The sequence below is a fragment of the Hippocampus bargibanti genome, linkage group LG05 (genome assembly GCF_051943395.1).
Source record: "Hippocampus bargibanti isolate YZ-2025 linkage group LG05, ASM5194339v1, whole genome shotgun sequence".
Lineage (NCBI taxonomy): Eukaryota > Metazoa > Chordata > Actinopteri > Syngnathiformes > Syngnathidae > Hippocampus > Hippocampus bargibanti.
In genome coordinates, this window is record NC_142738.1 from 31,179,178 (window position 1) to 31,194,245 (window position 15,068).

Consider the following 15,068-nt stretch of genomic DNA (forward strand, 5'->3'; position numbering starts at 1 on the left):
TAGCATTTGTATTTTACATGCTGTAAAATGTTTTTCTGATGTCAGAAACACGCAGTATGATATTTTTATTCAAATGCAAAACACCAATAAAAATGACTTAAAGTGTCCAAAATCTGCAAATAATTGAGCTGCGAATTGGGCATTTTCAGAAAGTTCCGCCTCCAGTTTGTGACATCACGCCACGACGCCTTGCATTTCTTGCATTGCTGGAGACTCAAGACAATAGCTTCAGATTCGGAGACTATGCTTTCTTATTACACATCCAGTTATGAATATTATTCAAATAGTTCTGAAGAGGAAGGCATACATGTTTGCAATCGATTAAAGAATTTATTATGTGACATTTTGAGGCAACATTGGGGGGAAATGTATCACCCAAAAAGAGGCAGAAAATGGCGTCAAAGCTCCAGTGAGGAATTAATCAGCCCGTTTCCACAGGCTGATAAATTCCTTCCATGGAGCTTGGTCGCCCTCTTCTGGCGGCTTTTTGGTGCAACACGAGGTTTTCAGACCAAACAAGTACAGCAAAACACATTGACGTGATGGAAGGACTGCTATAATGTGTCTTTTTTTTTCGGTTAGGGGCGTTCCTTCAGTGATGTCACGTACGGACTCGTCACCAACTCAAAAACAAGACTTCCTGAATATTCAGCGCGAGTCTTAAAAGGTAAAACATAGCTATATGCGGTGGAATCTTTGTAAAATATGCTCAGTAGAAGTCATTTGAAACCATTTTACAAATTATGAACACAACTTGTCCGGAGACGTCGGTTGTCCTTTAATCTTTTCCTACCCAATTGGTGGTCTGCTCGGAAGACGTCTGATTCAGAAAAGTATTCACATGACAGTATAAATTTAGACGAGTGTTTTTCAAACCCTGTGAAACGGCAAACTGTTGTGTGTGAGATATTGTCAGGTATGCCTGGAAAAAAAATAGCATTCAATATTCTTGTGTGGTCTGTCACCTGATATGATAATCATTTAGTCCTCTTCCATTCCGGTATGGAGCAGCAGCAGCTAGAAAGGTATCTTTCATATCAGAATCAGAATCAGAATCATCTTTATTGCCAAGTATGTAGAACACACAAGGAATTTGTTTCCGGTCTAACACGCTGCACTAGTATCATCATCAAAAAATTGCAAAGAGGCATTATACAGTTCCATTTGGGCTACTGTTCAAAGAGTTAATGGCTTCAACCAAACGGTGATGGAATAACACAGGATGGATTCGATGACAGCCGTGTAGAAATGTTGCAGCTCTTCCTGTGGCAGGCCATGCTTCTTTAGCAGCCTCAGGAAGTACGTTCTCTGTTGGGCCTTTTTCAGGATAGAGTTGGTGTTGACCTCCCACTTCATGTCCTGGGAGAATGTGATTCCCAGGAACTTGAAGGTCTCAATGGTTGACACGAGGCAGTTGGATAGTGTGAGGGGTAGCTGTGGTGATGGATGTTTCCTGAAGTCTACGATCATCTCTACCGTCTTGAGCGTGTTCAGCTCCAGGTTGTGACGGCTGCACCAGAGCTCCAGCTGCTCCACCTACTATAAAGATCATGGAAACCAATGAGCTGATATGCACTTTAGCATCCGTGATCCTCGAGGTGCTTGGCTACAAAAGCAACCATGGGAGCCATGAGATATGTTACCCTCCACGGAAAAGACTGTGTTGGGGTAATTCGCTATACGAACATCCTTAAACATCGCTTTCTAATCTTTGTTTACGTTTCGGACTAGCTAATACGTCATATCCTACCTTCCTTTACATGATGTCGCACACCATTACGTCACATCCTATTGCGTCTCACACTCTCCCAGTCCATTTTCTCTCTCTCTCTCTCTCTCTCTCTCTCCCTTCATGCTTCCTCTCAGCCGACACCGCGATGTCTCCGCTGTCTTCAAGATTAAACTAACTTTCTGTCCATCACCTGGCTTCTTGCTGATTGAACCATCCTCTGCCATCAACGCCCTTCGAAGGAATGAACCAGGGACGAACGATCAAGATAAACCCATTAGACGGTTTGGAGGCTAAGATCAAGGTGGCTCAGAAAGATGTGAGTCAATTGACGGAGGCCCAGAGAGGTGTGAATAAAAGGCTAATACCCAAGAGGTACATCCAGATAACCATATCTCAAGCACTCGAAACTGCCAAACAAAGGTCTGTGTAAGCTCTCAGTCGTACAGGAGTGGTCCATCAATGAAAAGGATTCTTCAGCCGTCATCTGTACTTCTTTAAAGGTGTCGGACGTTTCGCTTCTTATTCAAGATGCTTCTTCAGCGAACTACTAGCGAAATAGTAGTGGGCCTCAATCAGCAGTACGTATGCACCTAAAAGCTAGCAACCACTCATTTGACAACAATTGGGTTAAAAAGAACATAGATGGATTGAAAGGGGAGTAAAATAAGTGATTTTCATAAAACAGCTAAATCCTTCACTAAACCGATATGGTGGTGTGAGGTTCAATTTTGATCGTTCGTACAACAGACTGGATTGGATTGGATTGGATTGGATTGGATATGCCTTTATTAGTCTCACAGTGGAGAAATTGGTGGAGAACTGCTTAGGCAAAATAGGATTAGTAATGCTGATAAGGTGATACCGGAGCAAGTGGGACAATCAGGCCAGTCGTTAGTCAGGACAATAGGAACAATCAGTGGAGCCGCAGGGTGTAGTCCTCTGCTCCCCCCAACCTATCATAGCAGTGTCCGGTACAGCCATGTCTGGACAGTAGGGATAAATACATAGGGCCGATACTACCAGTAAGACTTTAGTTCGCTGAAGAAGCATCTTGGATAAGAAGTGAAACGTCCGACACCTTTAAAGAAGTACAGATGACGGCTGAAGAAACCTTTTCATCGAAAGGTTCCAGGTGTTGTCCAGTTGCCTAAAGAGGCACACGAACGAATGAGGCCAAATGAAATAGCAGGCTGTTCGCAGCACAACCTGTGAAAGTTCACTCAGTGGAAGGGTTCTAATAGCAGAACAGACCCTTCAAGGCGGGAAACTGAAAGATACTGGAAAGGCATACGGGTAAAGGAGGTTGCACATAACAGCAGAACACAATGGCTGGTGCACAGCAGAACCCAGTTACCATAGCAGTAGCAGACACACAAAAAAGAGTGTCAGATATGACAAACTGGACAGCACAAGCCCAGATGTGGTCCACACCTACTGGCTAAAGATTCTCACATCAACATCGATGAGCACCTAGCAGCATAAATGTCATTCCTTCAGCCAGAACCTGTTACACCCGCGCTGCTAGGAGGAGAGATGCTGCAACTTATTCCTACCGACTGCTGTCAGGCTTCTTGATAAACACACGTGAAAAAAAATAAAAAAATCCTGGACTCATGCATTGGAAATAGCAGAGCCACTTTAGGGTGATTCAATACAGTTACATATATCAAATATGATTTTTATACTGTATGTTTATACTTTGCACTATGTACAGTTGTTTATATGAAACGTTTTTTATGCAGTTGTACATTTCAGTGTCCTGACATTTTCTTTCGTCCGGGGCTCGGCCAGGACGAGAACCGAGGCTGGTCGGGCATCAGCGTCTGGGATCGCCACGACAAGAACGCCGCGTCAGGCTCACGGCCGAAGCCGCCGCCTCTTTGAGGCAGTTCGTTCAGCTTTGGGCGAGGTGACGGGCCGGGCGCGTCGGCGCTGCAGCCGGCCGCGGGGTCGGTGGGATAAGAGTGGGATAAGGCCGGGGAGAGGGCAACCGGGAGAACGCCGGCGACCCAGAGCCTCGCCTGCCCGCCCTTGTAAAGTTTGAATCAGGTAGTTTCCAAGTCATTTAGTACCGAGTCTCTATTCAATAGTTTGAATGGATCTTGAATCGATATATATATATATATATATATATATATATATATATATATATATACAGTCAATCAGCAACCCTATCTGAGGATGATCACGCCAAGTTAGCAGACTACCAAAATAAACTTGATGATATATATAGACGAAAAGCAGAGGGCGCATTCATCAGATCCAGGAGGCGTTGGCTGGAAGAAGGGGAAAAATGCTCATCGTACTTTTTTAACTTGGAAAAATCTAAATCTAAAAAGCAAACCATTGACACATTAAAAATTGATAACAAAATTGTTTCAGACTACCACAAAATCTCCTCTTTCTGCTCAAAATTCTATGGTAACCTATATACTTCCAACCATATGCAAGCAGAGCCAGTGTCAATTTTAGAGTCCATTACGTCCAATAAAACTATTAGCATTAATGAGAAAAAACGATGTGATCAACCAATTAATCTAATTGAAGTGCAGGATGCAATTAAGCAGCTCAAGATGAATAAATCTCCTGGAAACGACGGGCTTACTTCAGAATTGTATAAAACCTTCTCTGAACCTTTGGCTCCTTTCCTGCTCAATGTTTTTTCTGAAAGCATCTCAAAAGGCTCCCTCCCCTGTTCACTCTCTCAAGGTCTTATATCTCTCATTCCAAAACCAAAAAAAGACACATCATCTCTTGAAAACTGGCGCCCTATCTGCCTATTAAATACAGACTATAAAATTTTGGCCTCCATTCTTGCAAACCGAATTAGAAAATCCTTACCGCATATAATTAGTGAAACACAGTCAGGCTTCTTGAGTAAAAGACACATTGCCAATAATGTTCGTCTTGTATTGGATATTCTTGATTATCAGGAACTTATTAACCACAATAGTTTTATTTTATTTCTCGATTTTTACAAAGCCTTTGACACTTTGGAACACCGTTTTATTTTTCAATCACTTAATAAGTTTGGTTTTGGAAACTACTTTACTCAGGCTGTTAAGACACTGTACACCAACTGCAACTCCTCAATACTGCTTAAATATGGTACGTCCCCTCGCTTCAACGTCTCCCGTGGCATCCGTCAAGGTTGTCCCATTTCTCCCTATTTATTCTTACTTTCAGCACAAATTTTATCACTGTTGGTCACTGAAAGCGAGGTCCAAGGGATTGAAGTAGCGGGCAGGCAGGTTGTGATTAGCCAGGTGGCAGATGACACCACACTCTTCCTGAAAAATCCTGAGCAAATTCCAAGGGCCATAGCTCTGGTTAAAGAGTTTTCCAAAGCGTCAGGTCTTTCGCTTAATATAAATAAATGTGAGTTGTTAGCTGTGAAATCATGTAATGAATCTATGCTATACAACATACCTGTTAAAAATCAAGTGACGTACCTAGGTGTTGTCATAGCCAAAGACGACGAAGAGCGTTGTCATTTGAACCTCGATCCAATAATTGATAAAACCAAGAAGCGCTTTAATCACTGGTTACAAAGGGATCTATCACTAAACGGAAGAATACTGCTAGCAAAAAGTGAGGGAATCTCTCGGTTTGTATATCCTACAATGGCTTTAAATGTGGATCCAAGCACATGTAAGACAATGGACAAAATAATGTATAACTTTGTATGGAAAAATAAAACTCATTATATAAGAAACTCAGTCATATCCAGGACGGTAAAGGAGGGAGGCCTAGATTTTTTGGACTTTACTTCTCTAAACTATACGTTTAAGATTAACTGGCTGCGTAATTATCTGTGTAGCCCTGATGCAATCTGGAATTTCATTCCAAAATCCATGTTTTCCCGACTTGGTGGTCTGTCTTTCTTGCTGAAATGTAATTATAAGGTTGAAAAATTGCCTGTTAACCTATCAAAATTTCATAAACAAGTTTTATTAGCCTGGTGCCTAATGTATAACCATTCTTTCTCTCCGCATTCATGTATGATCTGGAATAACTGTCATATTTTGTACAAAAACAAATCACTGTTTTTGTCGAGATGGATTGACTGGGGTATCATTTATGTAAAGCAACTTTTTAACACAAACAATGTTTTAATGAACTATGCTGAGTTTCTCAATACGCATCAAATCCCTGTGACCCCTAAGGACTTTGCCATCGTTATGGATGCCATCCCAAGTGGTATCATAAGCCTGTTCAAGGGTCACTCCGCTACTCCCGACAGACCACCGCCAATTCCAGTGACAGAAACTGCCCTGGGGAAACTCTGTTTCTCATCAATTGCTCGAAATCGGAACCGTGCAATTCGACATTTGTTTCAAAAATCTTTTGTGACGGTTCCCTACGTTGTTCATCACTGGAGAACGTATGTCCCAAATATTCCATGGGAAAAGGTTTGGACCCTCCCATATAAATTTTTCATCACCAACAAACAAAGAGAAATAACATACAAACTTTTGCACCGTTGCTATCCTGTTAAACATAAGATACGGTCCTTACAGGATATATCATGTACATTTTGTGAAGCTGAGCCTGAAACTGCAACTCACCTCTTCTGGGCTTGTCCCGAAACTACTCGCTTCTGGAAACACTTTGTCAAATACGTTCAATGTAAAGTCACTTCTCTGTTCATATTTTGAATCGATATATATATATATATATATATATATATATATATATATATATATATATATATATATATATATATATATATATATATATATATATATATATATATATATATATATATATATCTTCTTCTTTTCCTTTCGGCTTTTCCCGTCAGGGGTCGCCACAGCGAATCAATGTCCTCCATCTATCCCGGGTTTGTGCATCCTCTTCTCTCACACCAGCTACCTTCATGTCCTCTTTGACCACATTCATAAACCTCCTCTTTGGTCTTCCTCGGTCTCCTGCCTGGCAGTTCAAGGCTCAGCATCCTTCTCCCGATATAGTCACTCTGTGTCCTCTGGACATGTCCAAACCATCTCAGTCTGGCCTCTCTGACTTTCTCTCCAAAGCCTCTAATATGAGTTGTCCCTCTAATGTCCTCATTCCTGATCCTATCCAACCTGGTCACTCCCAAAGAAAACCTCAACATCTTCCGCTCTGCTACCTCCAGCTCTGCTTCCTGTCTTTTCTTCAGCGGCACTGTCTCCAGTCCAAACATCATGGCTGGTCTCACCACTGTTTTATACACTTTTCCTTTCATCCGAGCTGAAACCCTTCTATCACACATCACACCTGACAATTTTCTCCAGCCACTACAGCTTGCCGGGACACGCTTCTTCACCTCTTTTCCAAACTCTACATTGCTCTGGACCAGGGGTCGGGAACCTATGGCTCGCGAGCCATATATGGCTCTTTTGATGATTGCATATGGCTCACCGATAAATATTACATATTATAATACATATTGTTGTTTCTTTCGTCGTTCATTTCCTGTTGGGGCTGCAGTTGGCGGAAAGCGCAATTTTGATTGGATGACACTGACCTAGAATGGCCGAAAGCGCCATGTTGATTGGATGATAGTGGCCGTCATGTTGAAACAGGTAAACGCCCCTTTAAATGAGCCCAACTTGTGCACTTCAGCCTGAATGCACCGGAGCATTAGAGGAGAGAAAATGTTCTGATTCTAATTTGCAATGAAACAATACCATCGATGAAACAGTTCAATGTCAGTGACATTTTAAAAAGCCCCGTGTTAACGTTAGCATCGACATACTTCTGCGAGAAGTAGATTGCAGATAGCAAGTGTGGAAGCTTATGAGCCGTGTGCAGGCGAGCTAGCAGTAACTTCGCCTCTGGACCGGCAAATTGAATTTCATTCTGATCGTTTGCCTGGATTTTTACCAAACACGAGGAACGGAAAACCATTCATGTTAACGGTGAGTACTATCACAAAGTTATTTTAAATATATATATAATATAATACATTCTGATATTTTGTTGAAAAGTGGCCGTGGCGTGTGTGTGCGTGCGCGCACGCGAGCGTTTGTATGTGCGCGCGCTCGTGCGTGTGGCTCTCGCTGAAAAACATTTCTAAATATTTTACTTTTATGGCTCTCTTAGTCAAAAAGGTTCCCGACCCCTGCTCTGGACAGTTGACCCCAAGTACTGAAAATCCTCCACCTTCTTTATCTCTTCTCCCTGGAGCATCACTCTTGCACTTGGATCCCTCTCATTCACACACATATATTCCGTCTTGCTGCGACTGATTCCTCTCCTTTCCAGGGCATATCTCCAAATCTCTAGTTTCTCCGCCCCCTGTTCCCCGTTCTCGCTACAGATCACAATGTCTTCTGCAAACATCATGGTATATATATATATACACAGTAAAGTCTCGTTATATCGATATTCAAGGGAGTCCGAAAAAATATCGATATAACGAGACTTTACTGTATATATATATCAGCTGCTAAGGCAGCAGTTTGGCATACGGGAGACGAGGGATCGAATCCCGCTTGGGCCAGAGAAAATGACCACAAAACATCATCCAGTGTGGGTCCTTGGGCAAGACCCTTCACGCTAATGCCTACCTCATACAATGATGAGAGACAATAAATTGAATGACATGCCGGCTCAGACGTCGCCCGGCCAAACAAGGTCTGCGTCAGGTGCTGGAGAACCAGAGCACCTTGATGAAAAATGGGCTACTGGAACAAAGCTGACGAGATGGACGAAATGCGATAACATGGCTCTGTTGGAATGCTACTACTCAAGCAACCCTAGTCAGAGGGGTTACATGCAGAGAATGGGGGCTGAATGGTTACTTCGAAAGCAACAGTCACGGTTGACCAAGAAACAACTGGTAGCTCAGTGTTCCAATATCCCTGTTGCTGTTGCTATCACAATTTGAGATTGATGAGATACAACACAAATTCCAAGGCGAAGGGCCCCAGGCTGCCACATCAGAGGAAGAGGTTCAACCAGAGATTGGGAGGCAAGCCCCAATGAATGATGAGATTGGGAAGCCAGCCCCAATGAATGAAATGCTGAGCGAGGCAGCAACTGAGAGATAAGATCATGGCAAGAATGAAAACTGGGAAACTAAGAAACCGATTACAACGCCTCTGTGAAGTACCACCTGAAAGTCTCATGGAAACTGTGAATGCAGCACTGAGAACGATCCCGACCGGAACGATGACGGAAACCAATGAGCTGATATACACCTCAGCATCAGTGATCCTAGACATGCTTGGCTACAAGAGCAACCATGAGAGCCACGAGATTCATTACCCACCATAGAAAAGACGGTTGGAGGCTAAGATCAAGGCGGCTCGGAAAGATGTGAGTCAATTGACGGAGACCCAGAGAGGTGTGAATAAAAGGCCAATACCCAAGAGGTACATGCAGATAACCATACCTGAAGCACTCGAAACGGCCAAACAAAGGCTCCAGGCCTTGTCCAGTCGCCTAAAGAGGTACACGAAAGAGAATGAGGCCAGAAGAATAAACAGGCTGTTCGCAACACAACCTGCGAAAGTGTACGCTCAGTGGCAGGGTTCTAACAGCAGAGCAGACCCTCCAAGGCTGGAAACTGAAAGATACTGGAAAGGCATATTGGAGAAGGAAATCGCACATAACAGCAGTGCACAATGGCTGGTGACTCTGAAAGAGGAGCACAGCAACCTCCCTGAACAGAACCCAGTTACCATCACAGCGGCAGATATACAAGAAAGTCTCTCAGGTATGAAAAACTGGACGGCACCAGTTCACACACCTACTGGCTAAAGAAACTCACAGCTCTCCACGAGCGCCTAGCAGCACAAATGAATCAGTTGCTGATGGATGGGACTCACCCAGGATGACTAACCAAAGGGCGAACAATCCTGATCATGAAGGATTCCTCAAAGGGTGCAGTTCCTTCCAACTATCGGCCAATAACCTGTCTCTCCACAACATGGAAGCTCATGTCAGGCATCATTGCGGCTAAGATAAGTGGACACATGGATCAATACATGAGCAAAGCACAGAAAGGCATTAGTAGAGATACTAGAGGTGCCAAACATCAGCTGCTGGTTGACAGAACAGTCGCACAAGACTGCAGGTCCCGACATACCAACCTGTGCACAGCCTGGATTGATTACAAGAAAGCATATGACTCGATGCCACACACATGGATCACTGAATGCTTGGAGTTGTATAAGGTCAACAGGACCCTGAGAGCCTTCGTTGCAAACTCGATGAGGATGTGGAAAACCACACTTGAAGCCAATGGCAAGCCACTAACGCAAGTGTCCATCAAATGTGGCATATACCAAGGTGTGGCATATACCCCCCACTGCTGTTGTGCATAGGCCTGAACCCCCTCAGCCAAATAATCGCCAAGACAGGCTATGGATACCGCCTCAGAAATGGAGCTACGATCAGTCACCTCCTGTACATGGATGACATCAAGCTGTATGCTAAGAGCGAAAGGGACATAGACTCCCTGATCCACAGACTCACTGATCTACAGCAGTGACATCGGGATGTCATTCGGGGTGGAGAAATGTAGTCGGATGGTGACCAAGAGGGGCAAGGTAGTCCACACTGAAGGGGTCTCACTCCCTGAAGGAACAATAGCAGACATTGAAAACAGCTACAAGTACCTCGGTATACCACAGTCCAATGGCAACCTCGAACTCGCAACAGGGAAAGCGGCTACGACCAAATACCTCCAGCGGGTGAGGCAAGTCCTGAGAAGCCAGCTCAATGGCAAGAACAAGACCCGGGCAATAAACAGCTATGCCCTGCCAGTGATCAGATACTCTGCAGGAATAATGAGGTGGCCAAAGGAAGAGATTCAGACCACGGATGTTAAGACCCGAAAACTCCTCACCATGCACGGAGGGTTCCATCCCAAGTCCAGCACCCTGAGACTGTACACAAACCGTAAGGAAGGAGGCCGGGGACTAGTGAGTGTGAGAGCCACTGTCCAGGATGAAACACCCAAGCTCAATGAATACATCAAAGAGAAGGCTCCAACGGATGATGTACTCAGAGAATGTCTCAGACAATGGGGAACAGAGGATGAGGTGCTGGATAAGGGACAATCATGGGAGGAAAAGCCCCTACACGGGACGTACCACCAAACCATAACTGAAGTGGCTGATCTCAAGAAGTCCTATCAGTGTCTAGAGAGGGCTGGCCTAAAGGACAGCACAGAGGCACTCATCATGGCTGCTCAAGAGCAGGCCCTGAACACCAGAGCCATAGAGACACGGATATATCCACTGCGAGACTAATAAAGGCAAATCCAATCCAATCCAATCCAATATACCACACCAGGCAAGACCCAAGGTGTAGGTTGTGCAAAGAGGCACCTGAGACAATCCAACACGTAACTGCAGGGTGTAAGATGCTGGCAGGGAAAGCCTACATGGAGCTCCATAACCAGGTGGCTGGCATAGTCTACCGAAACATCTGTGCGGAGTATGGACTGGAAACCCCAAGGTCAAAATGGGAAACACCTCCCAAGGTGGTGGAGAATGACCGAGCAAAAATCCTGTGGGACTTCCAGATACAGACTGACAAGATAGTAATGGCCAACCAACCAGATATCGTGGTCATAGATAAAGGGGAAAGGAAAGCCGTTGTCGTGGATGTAGCGGTCCCGAGTGATGGGAACATCAGAAAGAAGGAACATGAGAAAATCGAGAAATACCAAGGGCTCAGAGAGGAGCTGGAGAGAGCCTGGAAGGTAAAGGTGACAGTCGTGCCTGTGGTGGTCGGAGCACTCGGGGCAGTGACCCCCAAACTAGATGAGTGGTTGCAAAAGATCCCGGAAACAATATCAGATATCTCGGTCCAGAAAAGTGCACTGCTAGGAACAACACGGATACTGCACAGAACCCTCAAGCTTCCTGGCCTCTGGTAGAGGACCCAAGCTAAAATGGGGGACAGGCACCACCCATGGTGGGTGAGACGAGGACTTTTTTTATTATATATATATATATTACACAAACAGTTAACATCCGACTTACAGTCAACATGGTCGTAAATCGGAATATATATATTATATATATATATGAGAGAGAGATGTTTAGCATGCATTTTCTCATTGGAAAACCCATTAGCCCAGACATTTACAATAGCATTGCTTATCGCCGCCACACTTTATTGTTCTGGAGCAGAGAACATGCTGTCAATGCCGTGATTGGCTGCAGAGAGTCATTGCATCGAATTGTGTGACTGGCTGTCACTCGAATGGAGCACATAGCAAATTGAGAGAGCGCACGAGTAGACATTTTGGAGAATTTCCCATGGCACACCTGACAGTATCTTGCGGCACAGAGTGGTTTGTAAAACACTGAATGAAATGACATATTGCATATTTCATGAAACAACACCTGCCAACCGAGATCGAGTTCCTACCTGCATATCTCAACTGCATAACCAAGTTGCATTGGATCCATGGGCTCTTTCCCATCCTGGAAATTGCTGACATTAAAATAGGAGAGAGTATGGTTGACAAATCCATGCATGGTCCCATCAGGACTGTACATGTACTGGTAGACCATCCGAGGTATGAAGTCTGAGGTGAAGGAGATGACAAATGCCTGACAATTGGAGGTAAGATGGCGCTGTTAGAGGTGGTATGATAAGAATTGGGACAAATGGGTGTCAGCATGATCATGACTGATGAACAATGGAGTTAGCATGTGTAAGACAGTCACCGTGAACACACACACACACACACCTGCATACACACACAAACAACACACACATAAACAAACACACTCACACAAATATAACAGTATGATTACACCAAACTTGCTAAGAACTAGCAATAATATTAGCTGGTCGCTCATAAGTAGACTTTTGGTTCCGTCCCAAACGCTGTAAATTGCTTTATCACCCTCATTTCAAAATAATTTGCTCATCAAAGTTAATAGATGACCTAATGCAAATCGTAAAAGTAAAATGAATTTGCCTTTAAAGGACAACCGACGCGTCCGGACAAGTTGTGTCCAGAATTTGTAAAATCGCTTCAAATGACTTCTACTGAGTATATTTTACATAGATTCCACCGCATATGGCTATATTTTACCTTTTAAGACTTGCGCTGAATATTCAGGAAGACTTATTTTCGAGTTGATGACAATGCCTGATGTGGCGTCACGTCTGGAACGCACTTGACCGAGAAAGTGACACACAATGCATTTTGGGTACTTTCTTTGGTCTGAAAACTTCATGTTGATCCGTGTTGATAGTGAAATTAGAACGAAAACACATAAATAACGCATAAATAACGCAACTACTATTTGATACGAGTTGACATGAATTCCCAGCAGACAAATCAGCCCATTTCCAACCGAGCTTGGGCGCCATCTTGTGCATTTTCTGGGACGCTACATTGGAGTCCAGACGCCTCAAAATGACATGGAAGGACTTCTTTAATGGATGGCAAACATTTATGCTTTCCTCTTCAGAACTACAGTAAAGTCTCGCTATATCGATATCATTTATATCGATAGTACTGCTTATTACGATACTATTTCTATGAACGCAAGGATAAAATTTACATGCCGCAGGATCGGATATATCGATAGTCCGGTTATATCGATATTTTTTCAGACTCCCGAGAATATCGATATAATAACTGGATGAGTAACAAGAAAGCATTTTCTCCGAATCTGAAGCCATTGTTTGGATTCTCGAGCAAGGCAAGACGTTTTGGCGTGACGTCACGAACAACGGGGCGGGACCTTCTGAAACTGGCCACTTCCGGGTTCAATCTGAAGTAGTTTTTTGACACTTAAAGTCATTTTTAGTGGTGTTTTTCATTTGACTAAACATATCAGTATTTTAGATGTTTTAAAACGTTTTTCTGATGTCAGTTAGGAAACAAAAAACATGGTGACGGTTGTCCTTTAATCTAAGGCATTTTCTATTGATATGATTGCATTTCTGTCGAGATACATAGAATATTTATATTACTCTTTGAACTCTTTCAACAGTAGCCCAAATGGAACTGTATACTTAGCACACAAGCTTTTTGATGATGATACTAGTGCAGCGTGTTCTACCGGAAACAAATTCCTTGTGTGTTCTACATACTTGGGAATAAAGATGATTCTGATTCTGATTATATTATTACCCAGCTCTAAGTAGAAATTGTTTTTACTTACATTGATAATGACAGCCACTTTGGCAACTCCCCTCAAGATGTTGTACCATATACCTGGAGAAAAAAGGCAATATATATATATATATAGATATATATATATATATATATATATATATATATATATATATATATATATAACATACATTCTACATTATTCTACATACCTACATTGTCTGCAAGTTACAAAAATTTGTCTCTGGGTAAAATAAATTAAATTGTTTCTTTTATTTATTTGTCACTCCCCCAAATGATTGGAAGTGCCATCTGAAGGATTCTCAAGTGGGATCATTTTCCAAGTAGAATAATAAACACGAATCATGAAACATGGAACAGCCATTTTGTTGATTTGAGGGAGGCATCTATTAGCTGACTAGCTATCTATTTAGATAGCTGGCTGGCTATCTATTAGCTATGTATTAGCTAGCTAGCTAGCATTCTATCTGTTTGAGTTAGCTAGCTGGCAGCCTATCTAGCCTATCGAGCTATCTCTCTATTAGCTGACTAGCTATGTAGCTAGCTATCTGGCTGGCTATTGATGAGCTACAGAAAAACTTATCCTGTTACTGTAAAGTGATCTTGAGAGGTTTGAAAGGCGCTTAGAAACAAAATGTATTATTGTTATTATCATTATCATTATTATTATTATTAGTAGTAGTATATTATTATTATTATTATTATTATTATTATTATTATTATTATTATTATTATTATTATTATTATTATTATTATAGCATGTAAACATCTGCGCACGGTGGAAAACGGAGCTGAATCTATATACTCATAATTTGTTCAATATTCTTTGGCAGCAATACGTCTATGTAAACTCTCAGTCATACAGGAGTGGTCCATCGATGAAAAGGTTTCTTCAGCCGTCATCTGTACTTTTTGAAGGTGTCGGACGTTTCGCTTCTTATTCAGGATGCTTCTTCAACGAACTAAAGTGTTACTGGTAGTGTAGGCCCTATATAGATATATCCCTACTGTCCAGACACTGCTATGATAGATCCCTGCTCTCAGGTTGGGGGGAGCAGAGGACTAATCCCTGCAGCTCCACTTATTGCTTCTATTGTCCTGACTGACGACTGATTGCCCAATTTGCCCTGGTATCACCTCATCAGCATAACTAAGCCTATGTTGCCTAAGCAGTCTATTGTACGAACGATCCAAATTGAACCTCACCCCAGCATTACCGTTAAGGGAAGG

General features: G+C 42.8%; 1 protein-coding gene across 1 annotated transcript in view; it reads right to left on the bottom strand.

Moving 5' to 3' along the window:
* The window catches only part of LOC148898522 (anoctamin-1-like), a 94,068-nt gene that overhangs the window by 6,696 nt on the left and 72,304 nt on the right, over positions 1-15,068 (bottom strand). The window contains 2 exon segments of the mRNA XM_088995729.1: positions 12,110-12,294; positions 13,867-13,919. Of these exon segments, the coding sequence (XP_088851855.1) occupies positions 12,110-12,294; positions 13,867-13,919 (238 nt within the window).